The sequence below is a fragment of the Hibiscus syriacus genome, unplaced genomic scaffold, assembly GCF_006381635.1.
Source record: "Hibiscus syriacus cultivar Baekdansim isolate YM2019G1 unplaced genomic scaffold, ASM638163v2 tig00117056_pilon, whole genome shotgun sequence".
In the NCBI taxonomy this organism is placed as follows: Eukaryota; Viridiplantae; Streptophyta; class Magnoliopsida; order Malvales; family Malvaceae; genus Hibiscus; species Hibiscus syriacus.
In genome coordinates this window covers 820,221-841,605 of record NW_024063539.1, presented here as the reverse complement: position 1 = coordinate 841,605, position 21,385 = coordinate 820,221, and the positions used below count along the sequence as shown (strand labels likewise).

At 30.7% G+C, this 21,385-nt stretch overlaps 3 protein-coding genes and 1 long non-coding RNA gene across 5 annotated transcripts; 2 read left to right on the top strand and 2 right to left on the bottom strand.

The window, feature by feature from the left end:
• The first annotated feature begins 243 nt into the window (after positions 1 to 243).
• Positions 244 to 4,235, top strand: LOC120198047. Of its 2 annotated transcripts, none has more exons than XM_039199440.1 (6): positions 244 to 359; positions 659 to 737; positions 2,270 to 2,319; positions 2,424 to 2,566; positions 3,109 to 3,319; positions 4,013 to 4,235. In XM_039199440.1, exons 1-6 carry the CDS (start codon positions 345 to 347, stop codon positions 4,178 to 4,180), a joined length of 666 nt encoding a protein of 221 aa, XP_039055371.1. In that variant the 5' UTR covers positions 244 to 344; the 3' UTR covers positions 4,181 to 4,235. The 2 variants fall into 2 exon arrangements, with proteins under 2 accessions (XP_039055371.1, XP_039055370.1); XM_039199439.1 differs by having other exon boundaries at positions 245 to 359; positions 2,258 to 2,319; positions 4,013 to 4,232.
• A 3,224-nt stretch (positions 4,236 to 7,459) lies between these two features.
• LOC120197886 (putative zinc finger protein At1g68190) lies at positions 7,460 to 11,618 on the top strand. Its single transcript, XM_039199281.1, has 7 exons — positions 7,460 to 7,508; positions 8,063 to 8,722; positions 9,066 to 9,392; positions 9,540 to 9,767; positions 10,258 to 10,478; positions 11,371 to 11,527; positions 11,563 to 11,618. The coding sequence occupies exons 2-6, from the start codon at positions 8,207 to 8,209 to the stop codon at positions 11,495 to 11,497; spliced, it is 1,419 nt and encodes a 472-aa protein (XP_039055212.1). The 5' UTR covers positions 7,460 to 7,508; positions 8,063 to 8,206; the 3' UTR covers positions 11,498 to 11,527; positions 11,563 to 11,618.
• On the bottom strand, positions 11,348 to 11,635 carry LOC120197887. The gene is made up of 2 exons (XR_005523320.1): positions 11,543 to 11,635; positions 11,348 to 11,507 (listed from the first exon to the last, which is right to left on the bottom strand). It is a non-coding gene; the product is annotated as an uncharacterized LOC120197887 (long non-coding RNA).
• Positions 11,636 to 17,897: 6,262 nt separating this feature from the next.
• Positions 17,898 to 20,355, bottom strand: LOC120198158 (uncharacterized protein At4g28440-like). The gene is made up of 3 exons (XM_039199532.1): positions 20,208 to 20,355; positions 19,383 to 19,610; positions 17,898 to 18,490 (listed from the first exon to the last, which is right to left on the bottom strand). Exons 2-3 carry the CDS (start codon positions 19,600 to 19,602, stop codon positions 18,300 to 18,302), a joined length of 411 nt encoding a protein of 136 aa, XP_039055463.1. The 5' UTR covers positions 19,603 to 19,610; positions 20,208 to 20,355; the 3' UTR covers positions 17,898 to 18,299.
• Positions 20,356 to 21,385: the final 1,030 nt, after the last annotated feature.

The following is a 21,385-nucleotide window of genomic DNA, read 5'->3' as shown; positions in this document are numbered from 1 at the left end:
TTATTTATATTAATTAAACCACAAGTAGAATAATAAATAACTTTATTTCAAATCTTTAGTTAATAATTGTTTCTAACCTGCAACAATTGATACACATTAATCAAAACAAAATTATAGAACCGAGAAAAAATGTTCCTAACTCTTATTAATATTATATTTTATATATTATAAAAATAGAGTTTTATTAATAAAATAATTCTATATCGAAGAAGTTTGAAATTCCGAACCCTTTCTTGTCTCTCTGTTCGCCGATCAAACCTCGTCTTTCTTTTTCTTTTGTTTGTTCCCTCTCATTCTCCAGTGCCTGATCCAAGCCCTCTCTTGCATTAAGTTTCCGACAGATCATGAAGTTGAGCGAGGTGAATTTTGAAACCCTAAACTTAACTTAAAGATTTCTACTTGAGACGTGAGATTTTGTGTTACCTGCTCGCTGCCTCTGCATTTACATCTTCATCACTCTGCTATATTTTGTTTCTATTGCTCGTTACTCTGCATCATATCAAACTATCTCTCTCTTACTCTGTTGAGAATGAGAATCTTGTTAAAAGGCGCCGCTGTTGATGTGAAATTTCTTCACCCTTATTGTAGTATTCGAAACCCTGGTTTCGATTTTCTTATCTACTGTTTGTTTTCATGGAAAAACGACTTGTTTTTGCAGGCCGATTCAACTACGGATGACCTTGAGCCTCTATTCGATTACCGCCGTGTTCAACCCCTAAATATCGTTTGCCTCGACGGTAAAAAGAACATTTTTATAAATTTCTTTCATGGAGTTGTGTTCTTTTGTGTCTTTTTTTCTGTAACAATTGTCTACACGTGAATACAAATGTAAATTATTAACTGCCCAGAGAAATTAAATACCCGTGTCTAAATTCTGGTTGTTGTATCTCTCGTGTTTAAACATAATTTGTTGGGTTTCTTATACTGTTTTCGTGGTTTGTTAACATGTGATTTCATGTTTTCATATGGTGTTCATGGATTTCAACTAATTTATTGTATTGTGTTTATTATACTGTGTTTGTAGTTAATAAACATGCTGTGTCTTATTTGGTAAACAATGTGCTTTCATGTAGTGTTTGTAAATTTCAATAGCAGCATAGAATTTGCATTTGGGTTTTGAGATTTAGCTCAATCGTAGTTAGGTATTTTATTGTGTTTATTGTACTGTTTTCATGCTTAATAAACATGGGTAGTGTCTTGTTTTCATTATGGTGTTCATAAATTTCAAAAATGGCATATAGATTTATTTCGGGGAAAAAAATGGCATATAGAATTCACACTTAGGTTTTGAAATTTGGCTCATTTGTTATTGGAACGTACTTAGGGGTGTAATTGAACCGAGCTTGAACGAAAAATGTTATGTTCGTGTTCGTTTGTTTATTTTTGAAGGTATTCATATTCGGTTCGTGTTTGTTTAAATTTTTAATATCATGTTCATGTTCGTTTATTTATTTTAGAAGGTATTCGTGTTCGTTTATTTATTCTTTGCGAACATTTTCGTTTATATATTCACGAACGTGTTCATTTAGTGTTCGTTTATATGTTCAATTTTTAATATTACCCTTTCATTTGCAAGCTAAAGAAAAATAATAAAATTACGCTACTAGTGCTTAAACTCCTTAAAATTCACAGTTTAAATTTCAACATCTACCATGTGTTTAATTTATCTTCACCAATATTTAAAATGTAAACAAATAAAAGGAAAAGGAGAACCGAGTAAACGTGCTTGTTCATGAACATAAATGAACGAGTTGATAAACGAGCTCATAAACGAGTTTGTTTGTTAACATAAACGAAAGAAACACACCTCTGATCATGTTCGTTTGTTTATCAAACAAACATAATTTTTTTGTTCATGCTTGTTTATTTAGCTCAATAAACGTTATACGAACAATTCACGGACAATTCACCGAACGTTCTATTCATTTACACCCCTAAACGCACTTTGTCGTACTGCTTTTTTTTAGTCTAATAAACCTGCGTTATGACTTGTTTTCATATGTTCGTAAATTTCAATAATAGCTTATAAAACTTGCATTTAGATTTCAAAATTGAGCTCAATCATAATTTAACAAATTCTGTTGTGTTTATTATACTGTTTTCATGATTAATATATGTATTTTATGCCTTGTTTTCATGATATGGTGTTCATGAATTTCAATAATAGCATTCAGTTCACATTTTGGTCGTGCAACTTATCTCTATCATAATTTTTTTACTGAAATTGTTATAGTAATCATTATGAGTTTCATTGTAGATGACTGTTCAGATACTTCACCAGTTCCGTCACCAAAACGGAGGAAATGCCCTAAACCCAGTGTAAGATTTTTGCTCTATTTGTTTATATTGACATATGAAAGTAAATTTGCATAATACGATTTTTTTCTTTTATTATTATTTTTATGGAATTGGAAATGGATTAGGTTGCGGAAGTAGATTCGGATAAAGATGTTGAACTGATAAAGGTTGTGAATATTGAAGAGGAGGATTGGTTGGCTCCCCCTCCTATGGTTTCAAGTAATGCTCATAGCAAGATTGGTGAGGATTCAACCATAAAGGAGTTAAGGTATTGTACTTGGCAGTTTGAGTCTCTTTTCAAGCTTGAGTCTACTTCTGATTTTACATACATGAAATTTTGTCATACTTGTTTCTAGTGTTTAAATTGTCTGATTATTAGACATGAACTGGTAATTTATGATTCAGGTGATGATGTCTTGTTCATAGAATTCTTGCTATTGCTTGTTATAATTGTAATATTTGCATTACTTCAACCTATTTTTTCTTGAAATTTCCGTGTCCAATACATACCAAGATATGCGTACATGGATATTACATTCCAAGAATCCTCAAAATACATGGGAAATCTTAAAAGAAATTGAATATACCCGTTTAATACACGAGTCCGAGTAACATAGTGTAAAACATGTTAGTTTCCAGACTCTTGATTTAAGAGCTATGAAATAAATCAAAAGCCAAAGGATCTTGGAATATTGTGGGATGTGAAACAAACTATATGTCGACTATTTTCTGGCTTAATGCTTTAATGTATTAATCTCTTTTTTCTATGGAACTTGTTTTACTCATTTTAATGTGAAATGATTCATGCAGGAGAAGGAAGCAGGAATTGCTTTCACTTGCACAATCTGCAAAAAGCATTTTGCTAGAAGCAGAGGAATCTGCAAAACGAGAACCGAGTGATTCGTTGAAACCTTCTTCAGATGCTGTAGTTGCGCAACCAACAATTCCTGCTTCTGAAAAGGCCAAAATAGTTATTTCTATCCAGAACAAGGACGAACTCAAGCAATTTCGTGTATACACGGTATTGCTTTCTGCTGCACTTTGATCCTTTATGCTGGTAATTGCATACAGTCTGGGCTACGGAATAGATGAATGAAAAAGTTTAGTACTCTGCTTTGCAGCTGCCTGGTTCCAGACGTGAGAATAGAAATAAGTCTAGCTTAGTCCCTAGTTACAAGCAGTTGGGGAAATAAACTAATTGCATGGTGCATTCATATGATGAAAGAATCAACCTTCCAAGTTAAAATTTTGCCTTGCAATGAAATCTGCACTAGTTTCATATCCTATTTATGCTGGGCAAAAGAAAAATGCAAATTAGTGCTAGATTTACAAAATAAACAAATCTTGTATGTATTATCGACATCTGAAAAGGTAAATATCTGTTGTGTTTATGAAAATGTAGTTAGAAAAGCAATTTAGTTCAGTATCTTGTCATTCATGCATGGTTCATGTTCATATTTGCCTTATTTTCAAGGTTTGCTCTATGCAATTGTCATTTCTTGATTGTGGAATCTTTCAAATGATTCATTTCTACCTTTACTAACATAGTATTGAATCTCATGGTTATTTTGTGATTGAACTGGTTTCTTAGGGGAAACTTATGTATTTTCCCCCTTTTGAATGCTATTATCTTTCATATGATGTACGCAACGAGCTGTATTGTAAATTTATTTTACAATATAAGTTGAAGATTTTTTTTTCTTCGTTTTATTAGGATGATAAGTTTGAGAAGCTCTTCAGATTGTATGCCAATAAAGCTAAGCTTGACCTGCAAAGCTTAGTATTTTCTTTTGATGGTGATAAAATTAATGTGGATGCAACTCCTGCAAGTCTAGAAATGGAAGATGATGACATAATCGAGGTGCACGTGAAGAAGTGCTGATCGAGGTATGTTTCCGCTATAGTATTATACAAAATCCATTATTGATGTTATTTTGGGGGTTTGCAGAGATTTTTTTTTTGAATTGATGTGGGATTCCATCTTAAGAGTCCAAAAGGTTTCTAGATACTGAATATAACTTGCAAGTTGTGCACTCTTCTGTATCAGTCTTTCGATGATCATCTTTGTTGGGTCTTTTACCGATGTTTATGTTTCACATTTGACAATTGTAGAGTGGGATGATGTAAATGTTTTGAAAATTATCATAAATAGTCTTTCTTTTTTATCAAAGCTTTCCCACAGGCCACAGCCTTGATGTGAGGAAATGATTTAAGACTAACAAATGTAACTGATGACTCCTTGTCAAGACATGAATAGCTAATATCATACTCCCAACTCTTTATTTTATTTTTGGTTTATATCATAAATAAGTACCCAAAGTACGTATTTGTAATATAAACCTTTTTTTTATTCCAAGTCTTCATATTCGACATTTGTGATCGCTTTTGTTTATATGTATAGGGGTTAGGATCAATTATATTGTGTAAAACTTTTTAGTTTTACACTTTTTAGGATCGATGAATTTGAGAAATAAAAAGTTGAAATTAACAGTAGGAAATAAAAAAATATTCATTGAAAAAAGAGAGTTAATCTTAGTCTTTAATTTTCTCTCATTCAACAATCTTAAAAGGTGTAAAATTAAGAGTTAGATTAGGTGTAAGTGGATTGTAACCTTTTTATATATATATATATATATATATATATAAATACTATGGCTTCCTTTAATATTATATCACGTTCAACACATAGCTCGAGGTTCAAGTTCTGACATCATGTTTATTCCTTGTGCCAACGACTAAATGGCAATATAACACCTCAGATTTTGATATCCTAAATTAATAATTGAGAATTCAGAACTTCACTTGTTTTATAGAGATTATTTGAAAATTTCCTTTATTGTTATATATTTAAGGAGTAAACTAAATGGAAACTATAAGGATTCTAAAGAAGTGATTAGAAGTTTAAGGAGCAATTTATAAAGGAAATGAAACTTGAAGTTTTGCATGGCTATTAGCCCAAAAGAGACTTGGGTGGAAAATGATCGAAATGCAAAGGTATATGTGTCTAAACAATATTTGGTAATTTTTTTAGACATAAACAATTGGTGTTTTATGATGAAAAGCAAAATTCTCTCATTTTTGGTCTTCAAATCGATTTGGGGGAGGGAGAGGGAGATCGTTCTTCGTCTTCTTCATTTATCCTTAATTTCCATTGATGAGACATCCTAAGAACATGAGAGAGAAATTTAAAATTCAAAGAAATCCTTAAGTTCATGTGTGAATCAAACATAGTTTGAAAAGTGAATGCTTTAGTCTTCAACTTGGTGTTATTAAAGTCGAAATCCAAACAAGGTAATGAAACCCTAAACTGTAAATTCGTTTAGTAGCTTATTTTTGATAAAGTTCAAAGGATCGTGGGCTCAACAAAGTCAAAAGAAAAAGGAAAACATAATAGCATAAGTTTAGATATGCAACCGATTTTATATTTGGTTGTATGCTTATATGATTTGGATGTTATATATATAGGTTAAATTCGTATATTATGTTAAAATAAGAGTTCCGACTCTAATCCGAACTTTCAACTATCATATACGTAAGTATGTTTGTATGTGTTTTTGCTATGCAAGTACTAAGTTGAAAGTGTTTGCGCATAATAGTATGTTAATGTCTGTCATGGAAAAGGGAATGGTATATTGATGTGTGTTAATGATTTTTGGTAAATAATATTGTTTTGAGCTATACAAGTTTTGAACTCACCAATCCTAATTGCTTAAATTTATCTATTAAATATCTTTTAATTATATTAATCATTATAAAACCCTAAACTCACATATCCTAATAATTAAAACTTATTTATCAAGTTAATATTTGATTATTGTTTGATAGTTTGATTGTTCGTGTTAATTTTGATTCAACTTCCATTAAGTTTCGATCGATTAATGTGACATTTCTAATTTGAATTTTGATTAGACTAGATCGGAGATGCTACAAGTGAGATCCTCTTATTATTATCTATGTGTTTTGGATTTTCGACAAACATCAGAACGATAAAACAACTTTTAAATGTATAATAAGATTTTTTGTATTTGTTAATGAAAAATAATATATTTATAGGATTCAAGGTTAAAGTTTCATTAGAGATATTAAACGAATCTAGATATGCTGTTGAAGTCAATCTAAATTTTAGGTGATTATATTTAATTCTGATAAAGTTGATTTGAGATTAGTGTTACGAATATTTCTAAATTGACCCCTACATGTATATGTGATTTATTTATAATTTCTTTATACTTTTTTAAACATTCAATTAAAATTTTAAAAATAGAATTCATTGCTTAGTGATAAAAAATTATTATTTTTTAAAAAAATTTGAATTCTAATAATTATGTTCAATAAATTAAAAAAAATAAATATTATTTTATAATACTCTTGAACAATTGGGCAATTAAGGGGATTGTCTATCTAATCCCGAGGGATTCGGAATCGATTTTTGTTTGGGTTTTTTAACATTGTCAATTCATAATTGTTGTGTTGTTAGGAGCCGTCATTCACAGCAACCGTACGACCACGTGGCCAGTTTCTATTTGAGTGCGCGAGTAACCTTCATGATCACTATGACATGGGAACCGAAACGCCAAACGGAACGGGGAGGGAAGTTATACCGTACGAAGGTAAAGAAAAGTACTATTAAAAATGTTATTTTTTTTAAAATTTTTGATAAAAAAATTATCTAAAATATTATTATTTTTATCAGAAATATTATTGTTACGTGTTTTATCGGATTTGATAGTATATCTGATAAAATAAATAACATTTTATCAGATATATTATCAAATCCGATAAAACACGTAATAATAACATTTTTAATAAAAATAATAATATTTTAGATAATTTTTTATCAAAAAATATTAAAAAATAATAATATTTTCGATAACGTATTTCCTTATACATATATTAAACCGTCGCACGTGACTAAACGGTTTCACATGCACAATGGATAACGTTGGCGGGTCCCATAAAAGATAACCTGTTAGTTCCATGTCAGCATAAAGTACACGCCTCATTGTACACGTCATCCAAACAGGGCACAAGGCAGGTAAGATAATAGAACAGAAGAAAAAAGCGAAAAAGCAAATCAAAACAGAAAGGAATGTGAAGGTAAAGGAGAACTCAATCAAAAGCTAACCATTTTTTTTAATCTAATTTTGAGTTTTTCTTGGATTTTTTTTAGTTTCCTGCTTTGGTTTTTTTCTCGGGAAGCAAACACAAAGGTGAGTGTGTGTCGTTCATTTCGATTTGTTAACTTTTAGATCTTTGTATCTTAGATCTCTTTTGTTTAATGATCCATCAGCTGAATAGATATATGGAGGTAAATTTGATGTTATTCGTTTGTGATTGTTTTTCTTTTTAATTTTGAAAGTTGCTTGTTTCTGGATAATTCTTAAGACCGGAAAAAAAGTTGCATCAGAAAGAATAATTCTAATTAGTTTCTGCTTAATTTGTCATGTTAGTGATATTATTTATTTATTTATTTTTCGTTTTGCAGTTAGAACTTATAGAGATTAAGGGTACTTTCTTTCCCTTTTCTTAAGAAAATCCAATTTGTTGTATTACTAAGGTGAATTTGGTTTCTAAATAAGATTTTCAAATTTTTGTGTATGTCTCGAATATGAATATGTGTATATATTCGGCTTTCTTTAAGATTTTGTATATCTAGAGAATTTTTGAAGGATCATATTTTAATACCGATAACCTGAAAAAAAATTAAGTGTTCCACTACCATATGTAGTTTAGATTTCTCCGTAACTGTCCTGAACTTTTGTAGATCTTGGAAAGTGGAGCTTGAGATTTCTTCATCAAAAGAACGTCATCTTTTTGTTCCATTATCAAGCTTATGAATTTGAAGTGATCATTTGAATACACATATACATACGAGAAGACATTCTTTTTTTAATTTTGGAGCTCTGACATGGAGAAAGTCTGTGAATTCTGCACAACTTCAAGACCAGTTGTTTATTGCAAATCTGATGCAGCACATCTGTGCCTTTCCTGTGACGCGAAGGTCCACTCAGCCAACGCACTTTCAAACCGGCATCTCCGTACCCTCCTATGTGACTCATGCCGACTCTGCCCATCACATGTTTATTGTTTTGATCACCGGATGTTCTTGTGCCCTGGTTGTGACCAAAGCGTCCATGATGCTTCTCCTCAGCACCACCAGAGGCGAGCAGTTAGTAGCTATTTAGGGTGCCCTTCGGCCAAGGATTTTGCAGCATTGTGGGGTTTTGAAATTAATGAATTGGATAACAATCCTCTTCAAGATTGGTCTTTATCCAATTCGTGTGTTTCTGTGAATGCCAATGTGGTTGAAAAGGGGAATTTAAGACAGTCTTGTTCGCGAATTGGTGTCTCTTCGAGTAAATCCGGTGTGGCTTCTCTCGCTGCCACAGGACGCAATTCCGGGTCAAACAGTCAACAAGCCAAGGTTAATTGATATGATCTATTTGAAAGAAGATATTGGTGATTTGTCATTATTTTTCTTCAACTGTTATGTTTTTCTTGTAAGTAGATCCTCCTAATATGATTTCCACAACATGCAGCAAACATATGTCACATGCAGTTAGCTATCCTGAATTGTGTTGTTTTAACTCTTTGGTTTTCTTGAAGTACTTATGTTCCACATATATTCAAACATGAGCATTTTGATATGACCCCTAGGGATCTCCAAAGAAAAATTTGAACATACCCATGTCGAGCACATATTTGAACATGGGTATTTTACTGAGCTCAGTACACTTTTTTTTTTTACTTTGTTCTTGTTTTTGCAGGTTATGGACAAAGTTCAGCAGGTGAAGAATACTTCACTGGTTCTGCAACAGATTCTTGACCTGAAAAAACTTCAGCTCACTGAAGGAGACGGTCATTTTCCTTATAATGGTGGCCTAGAACGAGCTGACACATCTTCAATATGCACCTCTTCAAAAAATGTTGATAGTAATCTCGTCCAAGACATTAGTACCAATATCCACCGAAGTAACCATCCACTTGAGGAGCTGAATACGGATCTGGACAACCTATTGCCATCTTCAACTTCCGGGATGCCTTTCTACGGGGAATCTATTTGGCTAAGTAAAAGTCCAATCCGTGATAGTCAGGTGCATTCCACTGATCGCCAAGTCATCAAAATTGATCGTCTACATAACCGATAGAACTTTTCATTTTTTTCTCAAGTAATAATATCCCAACATATGTGTCTACAATGGGGTATGATGTTAAGTGTGTTTCTTAATTGAATTCTGCAGTTATGGTCTCAAAATATGCAAGATCTTGGAGTTTGTGAAGACACATTTTGCCCAGATGACTTCAACATGCCTGATATTGATTTATCTTTCCGCAACTTTGAAGACCTGTTTGGTGTTGATCAGGGCCTAACCAGGGGACTGCTTGCTAATAAAGACGTTCCGAGTTCATCTATGGAGAAGGAGATGACATCCAACAACTTGGTTAATGTTAATGCTATTTCAATGGAGGTTAGATTCATGTCACTCATTTTTTTCTTTTATCTTTTTTACCTTGTGACTTTATAATACAGATATTCAGTGTTTGATGCATATTCCGATATTTGTCCGATGCATATAAAATTTGAACCTTAAAGAACCCTTTAGAACCAAATTGTTCATCATTGATTTTATATTTGGGAGAAAAGTATTTAAAAAAAACTTTTCTGAGTAGCATAGCTTTGAACCTTCTATTTGGTGTTCCTTTCTTGCCAAGACACCAGGCTCACTTGTTTTCACTATTCAGTATTCTGACATAGAAATGGTGTTCTGACTCTTTATTTTTTATTTTTTTAAAAATTACTTATTATCCAATATTCATGTCCATCATATAAATATGAAGATATGGTCTCCAAGGATATTTCAAATCCGAAAATTTAACCGCACTTACATTCGTGCCTGAGTAACAAAGGAAATTAATATGGATCCTTTCAGCTAACCACATTTCATTCATAACTTCCAGGGAATCAGCGTTTCTGCTTGCACACTTCAACCGTTTTATTCAGCAATGTCGTCTGTTTCAAGGTTCAGTAATGATACTAGTGCTCCCAACTATCTTGATAATGGAGTTTCACCTATCATAGATGGGGAAGCTTCATGCATTTCTCCTGACCTGGATAGCTTTCATTCAGAAGCCAGAGAAAATGCCATGATGAGGTACAAAGAGAAGAAGAAAGCCCGACTGTGAGCATCGATTTTCTTCTTTCTTGCAGATTTTATCTATGTTATTTGGATTTAGGTGTCATATAAGAATGCGTTTGGAGTATCTTTTAGAGATACGTCCATAGAGGATCATATCCATATTCGGTAGTTGGGACTTGCGTGTAGAGATAAGATCTACAAAAAGACCTTTCAAATACATGAACTTTAAAAATTTGAAAAGAACCATGTCAAACACATATCTAATAATTGTCCTCAAGTCCGAGTAATATGATATTCGGCATTGTAGCCTTCCGAGTCGGTGGAAACAAATATACCAGTGTGTTACTTCTCTCCCAATTTCCACTGAAAGTTCACAGTTGAAAATATATAACTCGTGCCTTGTAGTCTTGTACCTAATTTTTTTCAAACTTCAAGTTCTGTACATAAACTGAGTGCCATTGAAATTTGCAAACATGCATGTTTATAGAGTTTTCTTGCGCAATTACCTACTTTTGAGACTAGAAACGCAGGTAAAACCAATGTTACTCGGATTCTATGTTGTCCCATGTATATATTCAACATGGGTATATTTAATATTTTCTCCAAAATTATCATGAATTGAAACGTCCTTGAAAAACATATTTCCATAGTAATGTCTGGGTATACATGGAAGATGAGAATTTAGAACAAAAGATTTGGAACAACATAACCTAAAGTACTTGTGTTAGATACCCGTGTCCTATATATTTGAGACGAGTATACAAAGAGAAGATATGAATCCTTCATGCACGTGAAAAAAATTCAGAGAACCATAATTAAACATACTTATGTTGAACATGTAACTGTCATTCCTCGGGGGAAAAGGGGGGCAAACAAGAGGGTGTAGCTATCTCTTCTATTATTGTTTATTATATAGTCTTTGAATGTTGTTCAGGCATGACAGACAAATTAATTGTGCATCCCAGAAAGCTAAAGCTGATGTAGAGAAGAGAGTAAAAGGGAGAATTCAGAAGACGGAGGACTATGATTCTGATCGTCCAAATGTGGAAAAGAGCTATTAATTTCCTCTCTCTCTTATATATATGTATGTATTGTTCATGTATTACTCATTATCAATTCCAGGTTCTGTAAGTACCACTTGTTACTCGATCTTCTATTCAAAACTTAACCAATTCTTTCACCTCCATCTGTTTATAGTTTCTATTCATGAAACTAATGTCATGTATGCGGTTTGCATTTATGCTAGTGTATTCAAGTTTGATTATCGAATCCGAGTTTATGAGTTTGTATTTATGTTATTGGTTCAGGTCTGAGTATATATGTTCAGGCTTTCTTTTCTAGGGATTGACAATAGATTCTGTAGTTTTGAATATTTACTGAATCCTATTTGTTTTTTTTTGTAGTTTATATACTGTAATTACTATTTGGAATGGGATCACAGCAAATGTATATATTAATTATTGTATATTTATTACTGAATCCTTATATGCATCCCGTATTCTCGAGATAGTATAACTATTCACTTTATGCACAATACTATTCTCAGCCTTGCCTCCATGTTTAAAGTATGATAACTGTCGAAAGTGACTAAACAAAAAGGGTTCGTAGAGAATCTTTGTTTCCCTTAGCGTCGATGTCGTAGAACTATTTACCTACTACACAATAATATTTTTAGTAGTGTCCATATATTTATGTTAAGTTGCGGTCCTTATTGTTTCGTTTGTTCATCATCATTTTCATTCTACATATAAAGAAGTTTTGTTGCTGTTTACACTCTCACTCATTTATATCATGTATATTATTTGAGATTTTTCAATGCGATGCTGAAAATAGTATTGATGGTTTTATATTAATTCTATTTAATTTGTTGGAACTTTTATTTGGCTTCTAGTAATATGTATATATTTGCAAAAGTTTGATTGTATGTACGAGCCTTGAAAGTTTTGGATCGCAGTAAATATTTGTTACTACGGACAACTTTCATTTAAAAAAAATCTTCAAATCTTATATAAAGATATTATGTCAATATTGACATATACATGACCATGTATATTATAACTAAGATTCTATCATTGGGAAATTTCGATAAAAATATTATTCATGCATATCTAAAAAATGCGGCGTTTCTCCCGAAATATCACCCTATATATTTTTCTGTCAGACACCGTTCAAACTATATTTCTCGATCTAACACTCTTTGTAAGAAGGCGTGCCCCCTGCACCGCGCTTTACGCCAGGTGGTCCAAGGGGGCGTGCCTTACCAAATGTGTAAAAAACTCGGGTGTTAGTTTTGTAAATATTTTTAAACGGGTGTCAAATACATCATTAATTTATATTATATTGACATTTGTGTAAAAACGTCAGCATTTTGACACCCCACACCGCACGGTTCCATGTTGTGAACTGGCTGGGGTTTTAATGAAGTGGACAGTGTGTGTAATGGTTGAGTTTATTATTATTTTAGTGTTACAAGTTTATTTTTTATAATAATAAATTTTTATAATTTTAAAAATTATAAATTTCATATATTTTGAAAAAATTATTTTTTTAAATTAATTGTTTAAAAATATAAAAAAAATATTAAAACAAACTTTTAATTACAATTAAGGGATTAAATGAATTAGTATTCATTAATTTTTATTTTTTAATAACATTTAATAATGTTTATTCATTTTTTATTAAATTATTTTGATTTTTTCATTAAATTTATACAATATGTATAATCTAGTATAGGAAAACTTTGAGATTAAGTATTTTAAAATATGAATAATTTTATAAAAAATTTATAACTAGTATTTCTTTTACAAAATGATGATGATAATAATAAATATTTTATAATTTTAAAAATTATAAATTTCATATATTTTTTTAAAAAATATTACCTTTTAAAATTATTTATTTAAAAATATAAAAAAATATTAAAATAAACTTTTAATTACAATTGAGGGATTAAATAAATTATTGTTCATTAACTTTTAATTTTTAACAACAATTAATAATGTTTATTCATTTTTAATAAAATTAATTAAATTTTGCATTAAAATTACATAATATATATAATCTAGTATATAAAAACTTTGAGGGTAATTATTTTAAAATATGAATAATTTTATAAAAATTTTATAATTAATATCTCTTTTACAAGAAGATGATGATAAATATTTTATAATTTAAAAAATTATAAATTTTATATATTTTTAAAAAAGTATTACCTTTTAAAATTAATTGTTAAAAAATAGAAAAAATATTAAAATAAACTTTTAATTACAATTGAGGGATCAAATAAATTATTATTCAATAATTTTTTAAAAATATATAAAATTTATAGTTTTTTTTATTATAAAAAAATATTATTATAAAAAATAAATTTATGACACTAAAATATTAAAAAACTTAATCAATATACACACTCTCCACTTCATTACCTTGTAACAATACTCTTTCAAGTTCACACCATGAAAACTATGTGGTATAGGGGTGTCTACACTATTTAAAATACTGACGATTTTATATAAATATCACTATAATAGAACTAATGACATATTTAATATCTGTTTAAAAATATTTATAAAACTAACACCTAAATATTTTACACATTTGATAAAATGAGTCCCTTTCGATCACGTAAAATACGATACAAGAAACGTACCTTCTTACAAAAAATATTAGATTAAAAAATATAATATAAACTATATCTGACAGAGAAATATATAAAATTAAGGTGATATTTCAAAAAAATACGCCTAAAAATGCTCTATAAGAATTATTTATATATTTTACTTTTGGTTTTAAAATATTTAGTTATACATTCATTTTACCCAACGTAAAACTTTTTAATTTTTCACATATTTAACCCAACGAGTGAAAATAAGAAAAACTATTCGACGCTATCTGAACTCCAATAACATAGATCTATCTTATTCTATCTATAAAAAAAGTAGTCTTACCTTCCAATTAAACCGATAAATCAACAGTTAATTCAATCTTCACCGACTCAATAACAAATATACATTTTTCCGGTTACAAATTCAAGATAAAGTTAACTTTTCTACAAAAAGTATCCATTACTTAATTTTTATTAATTAAAAGCTTAAAAAATATGGGTCGATGCACCTGTAGCGAGGAAGCTTTTTCAGATGAGCTTTCATAGAAGAGTGTAAAGAACAAATCTATACAGGAACAAAAGGATCAGTAAAAAATAGATAAGATTTATCGATTTGACTTGCAAACTACAGGAAATAATGGATCAGAAGATGAAATCTCTTGAAGACAGGTAAGAAAATGGAGATGAAGAACTGGAAATCAGCGGAATGGGGGGAATCGGAAAGATTTTATTCAAAAAATTAGATTCTAAGAAAGACACAAAAATCTTTCCGCTCTCCCCACTCCTAAAACTTCCAGTAACTCTCTCTCTCTTTTCGTCTTCAAAACTGATCAGATCTGGCGAAAGGATAGAGAAGCAAGGCGAGAAGAAAGAGAAAGTAAAAGAAATCATAGGCATGAGTGGAATCCAAAAGAAAAATTACGGAAAGTGTGCATATATAATTTACTTCATATTTTCTTGCCGAATCAACCACAGCCAAAAACTTCCTTTCTTTCCCCTTCTCTCGTTTTCCTTTAGTTTTATACTTCACCAAAGTATAAACGATATGCCAATAAAAGGTGATATACTTAATTTATAACAACTATTTTTACAGATGCTTCTGGAATACCCTATTGCCTCCATAAACATATTTCATTAGAGGGTAAACTATAATGATGGTCACTTTTATTTTCTATCTGTTTGATTTTGTCATCGATTTTGATAAATATTAATTTTGATCATTAACGTTTGCGGTGGTTTATACCATTTTTATTTCTCGCAAATTAATATTTATTAAATTATTGACATGAAACGTTAATAAAACCATTAATTTCTAATTTTGATCTTTAAATTTTTGACCTTTCTAAACAAAATCTAAAAATAAAAATCAGTTTTCTTCTTTCTTGTATATTCCAACACCCCTCTCTCACCCCTAACACTGCTCTTTTGCCGCCTTCGTTCTCCGACGAATTGAAACCGTCAACAAAATCAGAATCACAAGCAAATTAGACCAAACATCATTGATAAATGAAAACTACTTTAATAAAGTCATGTTTGTAAGTATGGATAATTTTGATAAAGACGTCGGTAACTATCAACAAATTCGCTTTATTTATTTTCTTTATATTTTGATACCAAATCGTAAAAAATAAATAAAAGTAAACGATTAATTTTTTTATGAATCAACATTAAATGAATTTTAAACGTCTTCCTTAAATTCGTCATTTTAATTTATACTAGACATTTTTATAAAATTCCATTTTAATTTCTATATTGTAACTTTTTTTTCCATTTTGATCTTAAAAGTAAAAATTAAAATAAAATCGTTACAAAAATATATCTATTCTCCTAATTAATATGATACAATCCCTAGATCTCTAAAGGAAAAATTAGCATCCATTTCCCACTAATTTTACCCAAGATATGTTAAGATTGGAAGAGAGTTTTGCAGATTGATTTAACCTAATAAAGATAATGAGTTTTTTATTTAGTCGGGTAAGTAAAAATTATTTTGGGATATACGATATTTTTTACAGTGTTATTAGAATTCGTCAAATCGAGATAACGAGTTTTAATAAAAATATTTTTTTGAACTCATCACGTCGAAGTGACGAGTTCAAATAAAATATAATTTTTTATTAAAATCTATCACATTAAAATAAAAATACCATAAATCCCATGTCACCGTAAAAAATACTATAAATCCTAAAATAAATTTGTACTCATCCTAATGGATTAAATAAAAAATCCATATAGGATAAAATTTTCCAGTTTTGCATGTAAAATATTATTTCTTGTGTTTTACACAGGCTGTCGGCAAATAGACCAAGTGACTCGTGTCCGCTATTTATCATTTTTTAAATTGTTTTTATATATTTATATCATTTGATGAGTTGATTTTTTTCGTATAGATTTTGATATTCTTATGTCATTGGTATATTTGAATATTAAAATGATATTTTCAAAAATACATAAAGTACAAATAGTATATAAAGATATATCTGAACAAAATATGAAATTACTGATAAACTTGAAATTATATTCTAAAATCAATTCATACACCAAAACAAAAAACCATAAGCCTGCTACTTTGGATTTAACTGCAGTATATAAAGCTTGTCTAGATGTTTTCAACTTGGGCATTGAAATTGGGAGACAGAGTTTATGTTGTTGTTTCCATGGTTTGGGTGTGGTGTGATTTTAGTGTCTTGCGTTTTTGCAAGAGTTGTGTTGGGGCAGCTGGTCCTGGTAGCCTATGGTGAGGCTCTGAGTGTGTTTTTTACATGGAGGATGAATCGTGTTGGAATTTGGTTTGGATCCATAAATGATGTTGATTCTGGTAGAGTTTCTCAAGGATTTAACGTCTCCAAATTTGTTTGAGGTTGTGGAGCTGGAACAGTTTTTCAATTAGTCGTGGTTTTTATGCGAGAGCGAACTCTATTGATCGGATGAAGTTAGAGAATGAAGCGGTGGTAACGTTTTGTGTGGGTGAGTCACCGGGCGGTGTTTTCTCAGCTACGATAGGTGGTGTTTCAAAGTTTGGAGCTCTATGAGCTCTTGGGTAAGTTTGATTTGGGAATCAAGGAGGTTGTCGGAGATGGTGATCTGACATACAGGCACACACATGCTGCTTCTTTTGGTGGAAATAAGGAGGTTGTCGGTGATTGTAAATTCTTTTTCGAGTTTCAAGGTTTTTATTATATTAGGGTAAGCTTCTTTTGGTGATCTGACATACATGCACACACATGCTGCTTCTTTTGGTGGAAATAAGGAGGTTGTCGGTGATTGTAAATTCTTTTTCGAGTTTCAAGGTTTTTATTAGATTAGGGTCCGCATGATATGGGTGTTAATGTGGAGCAGGGCATGGCGTGGTGAGTAAGTGTTGTGTGTTCGGGCAGGATTATAGTCTGAATCATGTAAAAGTGTTGTGAGTATTTGTTCTTCACCATCCTAAGGTACACTCTTTTTCCTCCATTTAGGATTAGAATGATTTTTTAATGAGGTCCTTAAGGTGGTTTACTTTGTTATTCTTAATACAAAGTACCATCTTTAAAAAAAAGTGTTCAATTAATCAATTCGATTAACCAATCAAACTGGATTATTCAAAACTCACTAATCAAATATTTTTCCCTTAATTTATTAACCAAACTAAAAAAATTTAACCATACCAAATAAAATTCTATTAATTTGATCGATCTTCAAATTAACCAAAATTCATACATAATATAAACTATATATTAAATATTTTCGATTGATTAATTAGGTTAAAACCAAAGTTTGAAAAACCCTACTTTCAATGGTACGATAACAATACACAGATTCACGTGGAAAAAGAGCTGGCAATTACGAAAACGACAGAATGCACAAAGAGTTAAACCTTACTTGGAACACAATTTATAACATGATAAAATACACATTACACAAACTACTGGGCCTGGTATGACGTATGTAGGCATACACTTTTATTACAAATTTCTTTAGTATAATCTAAAAGCCGAAAACACGGTTAAAAAAGTAACAAATGAAAGTATGTTCCGAAAGCTACCAACTTTTACCTCTAAAATTTACAGCCATCACCGTCTGTTTGGAGTTTCCAACCAAAAGGTTCTGCTGGTTTTGATGCAGTAGGCAAGAATCAACTTCAAGTAGAATTTAAAACTTAACTTCAATGAGCTCTGAAAGATGAGATCAGAGTACCATCTTTCCGGAGTCGATTTTATTCTTCGGGTCACGGATATAAAAAGCAAAGCGAAGACCGTCCTGAGGTGGGTCTATGGAGGTCATTCTTCAACAATATTAACCAGTTCATATTCAATAAGTGACAGATTGTTATCTTCCTTCACCGTAAAACTAGCGCGTTCGGCAACCTCAACACGACCCCATTTGTCCACTGCAAGCCTCATCGATCCTTTAAACATGTCAATTTTTGCGTTGCGAAGAGTTAGGGTAGCACCTTCTTTCATTAAGTCCACTACAAAAATAAATAAAAAGATGGTGTTAGTTCTGATTAACACAATAATTATTTTAAAAATAAAGCATGGTCTATCACCTTCGCTTTCGGATGACGCTGCATAATTAGTAAAACATCATAGCACAGAAACCTTGAAATGGTTGCCAAAAACATATTTTTAATCACCATTGGGTGAGATTTCATATGTATAAAATTTCTGAGAAAGCAAAAGACTATTGAATTCCATCATAACCATAGGTGAGGGATGGTGAACGAACAAATATCTCATCTTGGATACGTGACTACAACTATGGAAACAAAAGATCAAATAAAAAGCAATTGAATCATCATTTTATGCAGAACAAATGTGGTTGTCGGAATGAATAAACGCAAAAGATGCATACCCTTAAAATGTGCAAACTTATATCCAGCAATGATATTGGAACCTATGTTCTCCAATTGTTCAATTTTCTTTAAGTATTCGTGTCTGATACATGAGTATAGGATACAACCTCTAAAGATCCTACAAATAAATGTCCCTATCTGACATTCACACCCAAATCCAAGCAACATTAATCTAACCACTAAAAAGCTAATAGGCTGTCATAGGAAAAGCCAAAACTAGCATCTAATGCATTCCCATACAATATTATATCTTTTCTTTTATGACTTGAACACTTTAACAACATGAAATTAATGCTGCATTGCTTGTCCAAAAAGGAAAGAGAACTATAATACGGAAAGCAATGAGTGATAACAAAATTTCCCAAGAGAAAATACAATCAAACATAAAATAAGTGAATAGAAGTGAAAAACATAGTAAAATGCATGAGAAGAGAAATAAAAAACAATAACAAAAGCAAAACTACAACTGGAACCAAACCGAGTTAGGAGAAGATCACAAACAATAAACCTTGTTCATTTCTTGCGGTAAAGATGATCATTCCTGTCTCGTCTCCGACCAAACATTCAGCAATTCGCATTTGACGTACTTGGGGACCAACAGGACGACCCTTCTGCAGTACCATCTTTGTATTGACAACCTTGACAGTAAGTGTATGACCACTAGTCCCCGGGCGAAGTTGGTCCACCTGGGTGAAAATAGGTTTTCTCAATGTCTTTGTTTCCGCCATTTCAATACCTTCAGGGGAAAAAACACAGATGGATCATAAGCCTACTAAAAAATACAAAAAAATTACCACTAAAATAAGACTCTTAATCATGGAGACGCAAGGAATTAAAGCATATTACTAAATTCCAAATTTAGAAATTTTCAAATCTAAACAAATAAATTTAAATGAGTGAGAGAAAACTTATTTAAAACTCAAATTGATTTTTAACGAAATTAATGATCCAAACAGTTAGTTAAAAAAAACAGTTCAATATAGCATCCAAAGCCAATAGTATGGTCTGTGCAACTTGAATTCCAATTTAATAGGACAACACAATTCTAATAATAATCACTAATTTTAGACAGAATACTAAAATCCCTACCATCTTCCCTAAATTTTACAGATTTTGATACACAAACAGAGAGATCAGATAATAAAATGAATGAAATCTAACGAATCAAACTCCTGTAATTTTTCTTTCATAATTCACCATAATGGTAACAATCGTTGGCAAAATTTCACGAACAACAAAAATACAAAAGAAAAAAAAAAGGAATCGCATATTGGACAAAAAACAATTCAAAGAATGATTTGAGAGTTAGAAAAATTAAGGTTTTTGAAATTACCCTCTGAAGATTTGGAGAGCTAAACCGAATCTGGGATTAGAGCAAACAGAGAGATCCGAGAAGACATCTAGCAGTTAGCGCAGTCAAAGTAGACTTTTGAAGGAAACGTTTTCCAATCAATATCCACCGTTAATCTCCGGTTATATTTTACAAATCTAAATCGTACACGTAATCCTATTTTATGATTTTATCGAAGTCTACATCTACTATAAACCAAAATATATAACGTTTTATCGAAGTTTTTTAAAACTGAACCTAAATTTTTAACATTTAAAAATTTATTATCCACTAAAATATTGAGTAAAGTACATAAATAGTCCTCCGACTATAGGATAATTATTTTTTGTCTCTCAACTATTGAAAGTTATAAAATAGTCACCAAAATATTAATTTGTTCCAAACTCATCATTTTCCATTAAAATATTAAATACATTTTAAGCTGGACATTAATCTAATGACTGAGATACAATAAAATCACATTTTAATGATGTATACTGACATCGTCTTTGCTTTCAAATATTGTCTTGATGATATAATGTTTAAAGTATTGGCTCGACAATATATATATAAATAGAGTCTCGATCCATAAAATACAAGCTCAAATGGTCATGAGATCAGATTTTATCATTATCCAATGAGTTTGTTAATGTTTAACTCAGACGGTCGTCAAATTTTAACGGAAAATGACGAGTTTGAAACATATTAATAGTTAAGTGACTATTTTGTAACTTTTAATAATCGAGTGACTCAATAATGCAACACCTTATAGTTAATGAACCATTTTATATTTTTTAATAATTGAAAGACTTAACATAACGACACCTTATAATTAGGAGACCATTTGTGTACTTTACCTTAAAATATTTATATATTCTCACAATAACACTATTTCTGTTACACCAAAATTTTATAACGTTTTATCAAAGCTTCTAAAGCTACATCTAATTTTCGAAAGTTTGAACTTCTTATATCTATTAAGAAAATTGTACTTAAAAAGTTTATTATTTGATAGAAAATTGAGGTAGGAAGAACGTCTCATAATAAGTTTATACAAAATTTATTTTGGATTAATCGATTAATAGATCAAATATCAATGACTAAATAAATAATAATAATACTAATGCCAAAGTATTTTGCTTTATCAAAATATTTCATCAATTTAAAATTTCTAACGTACC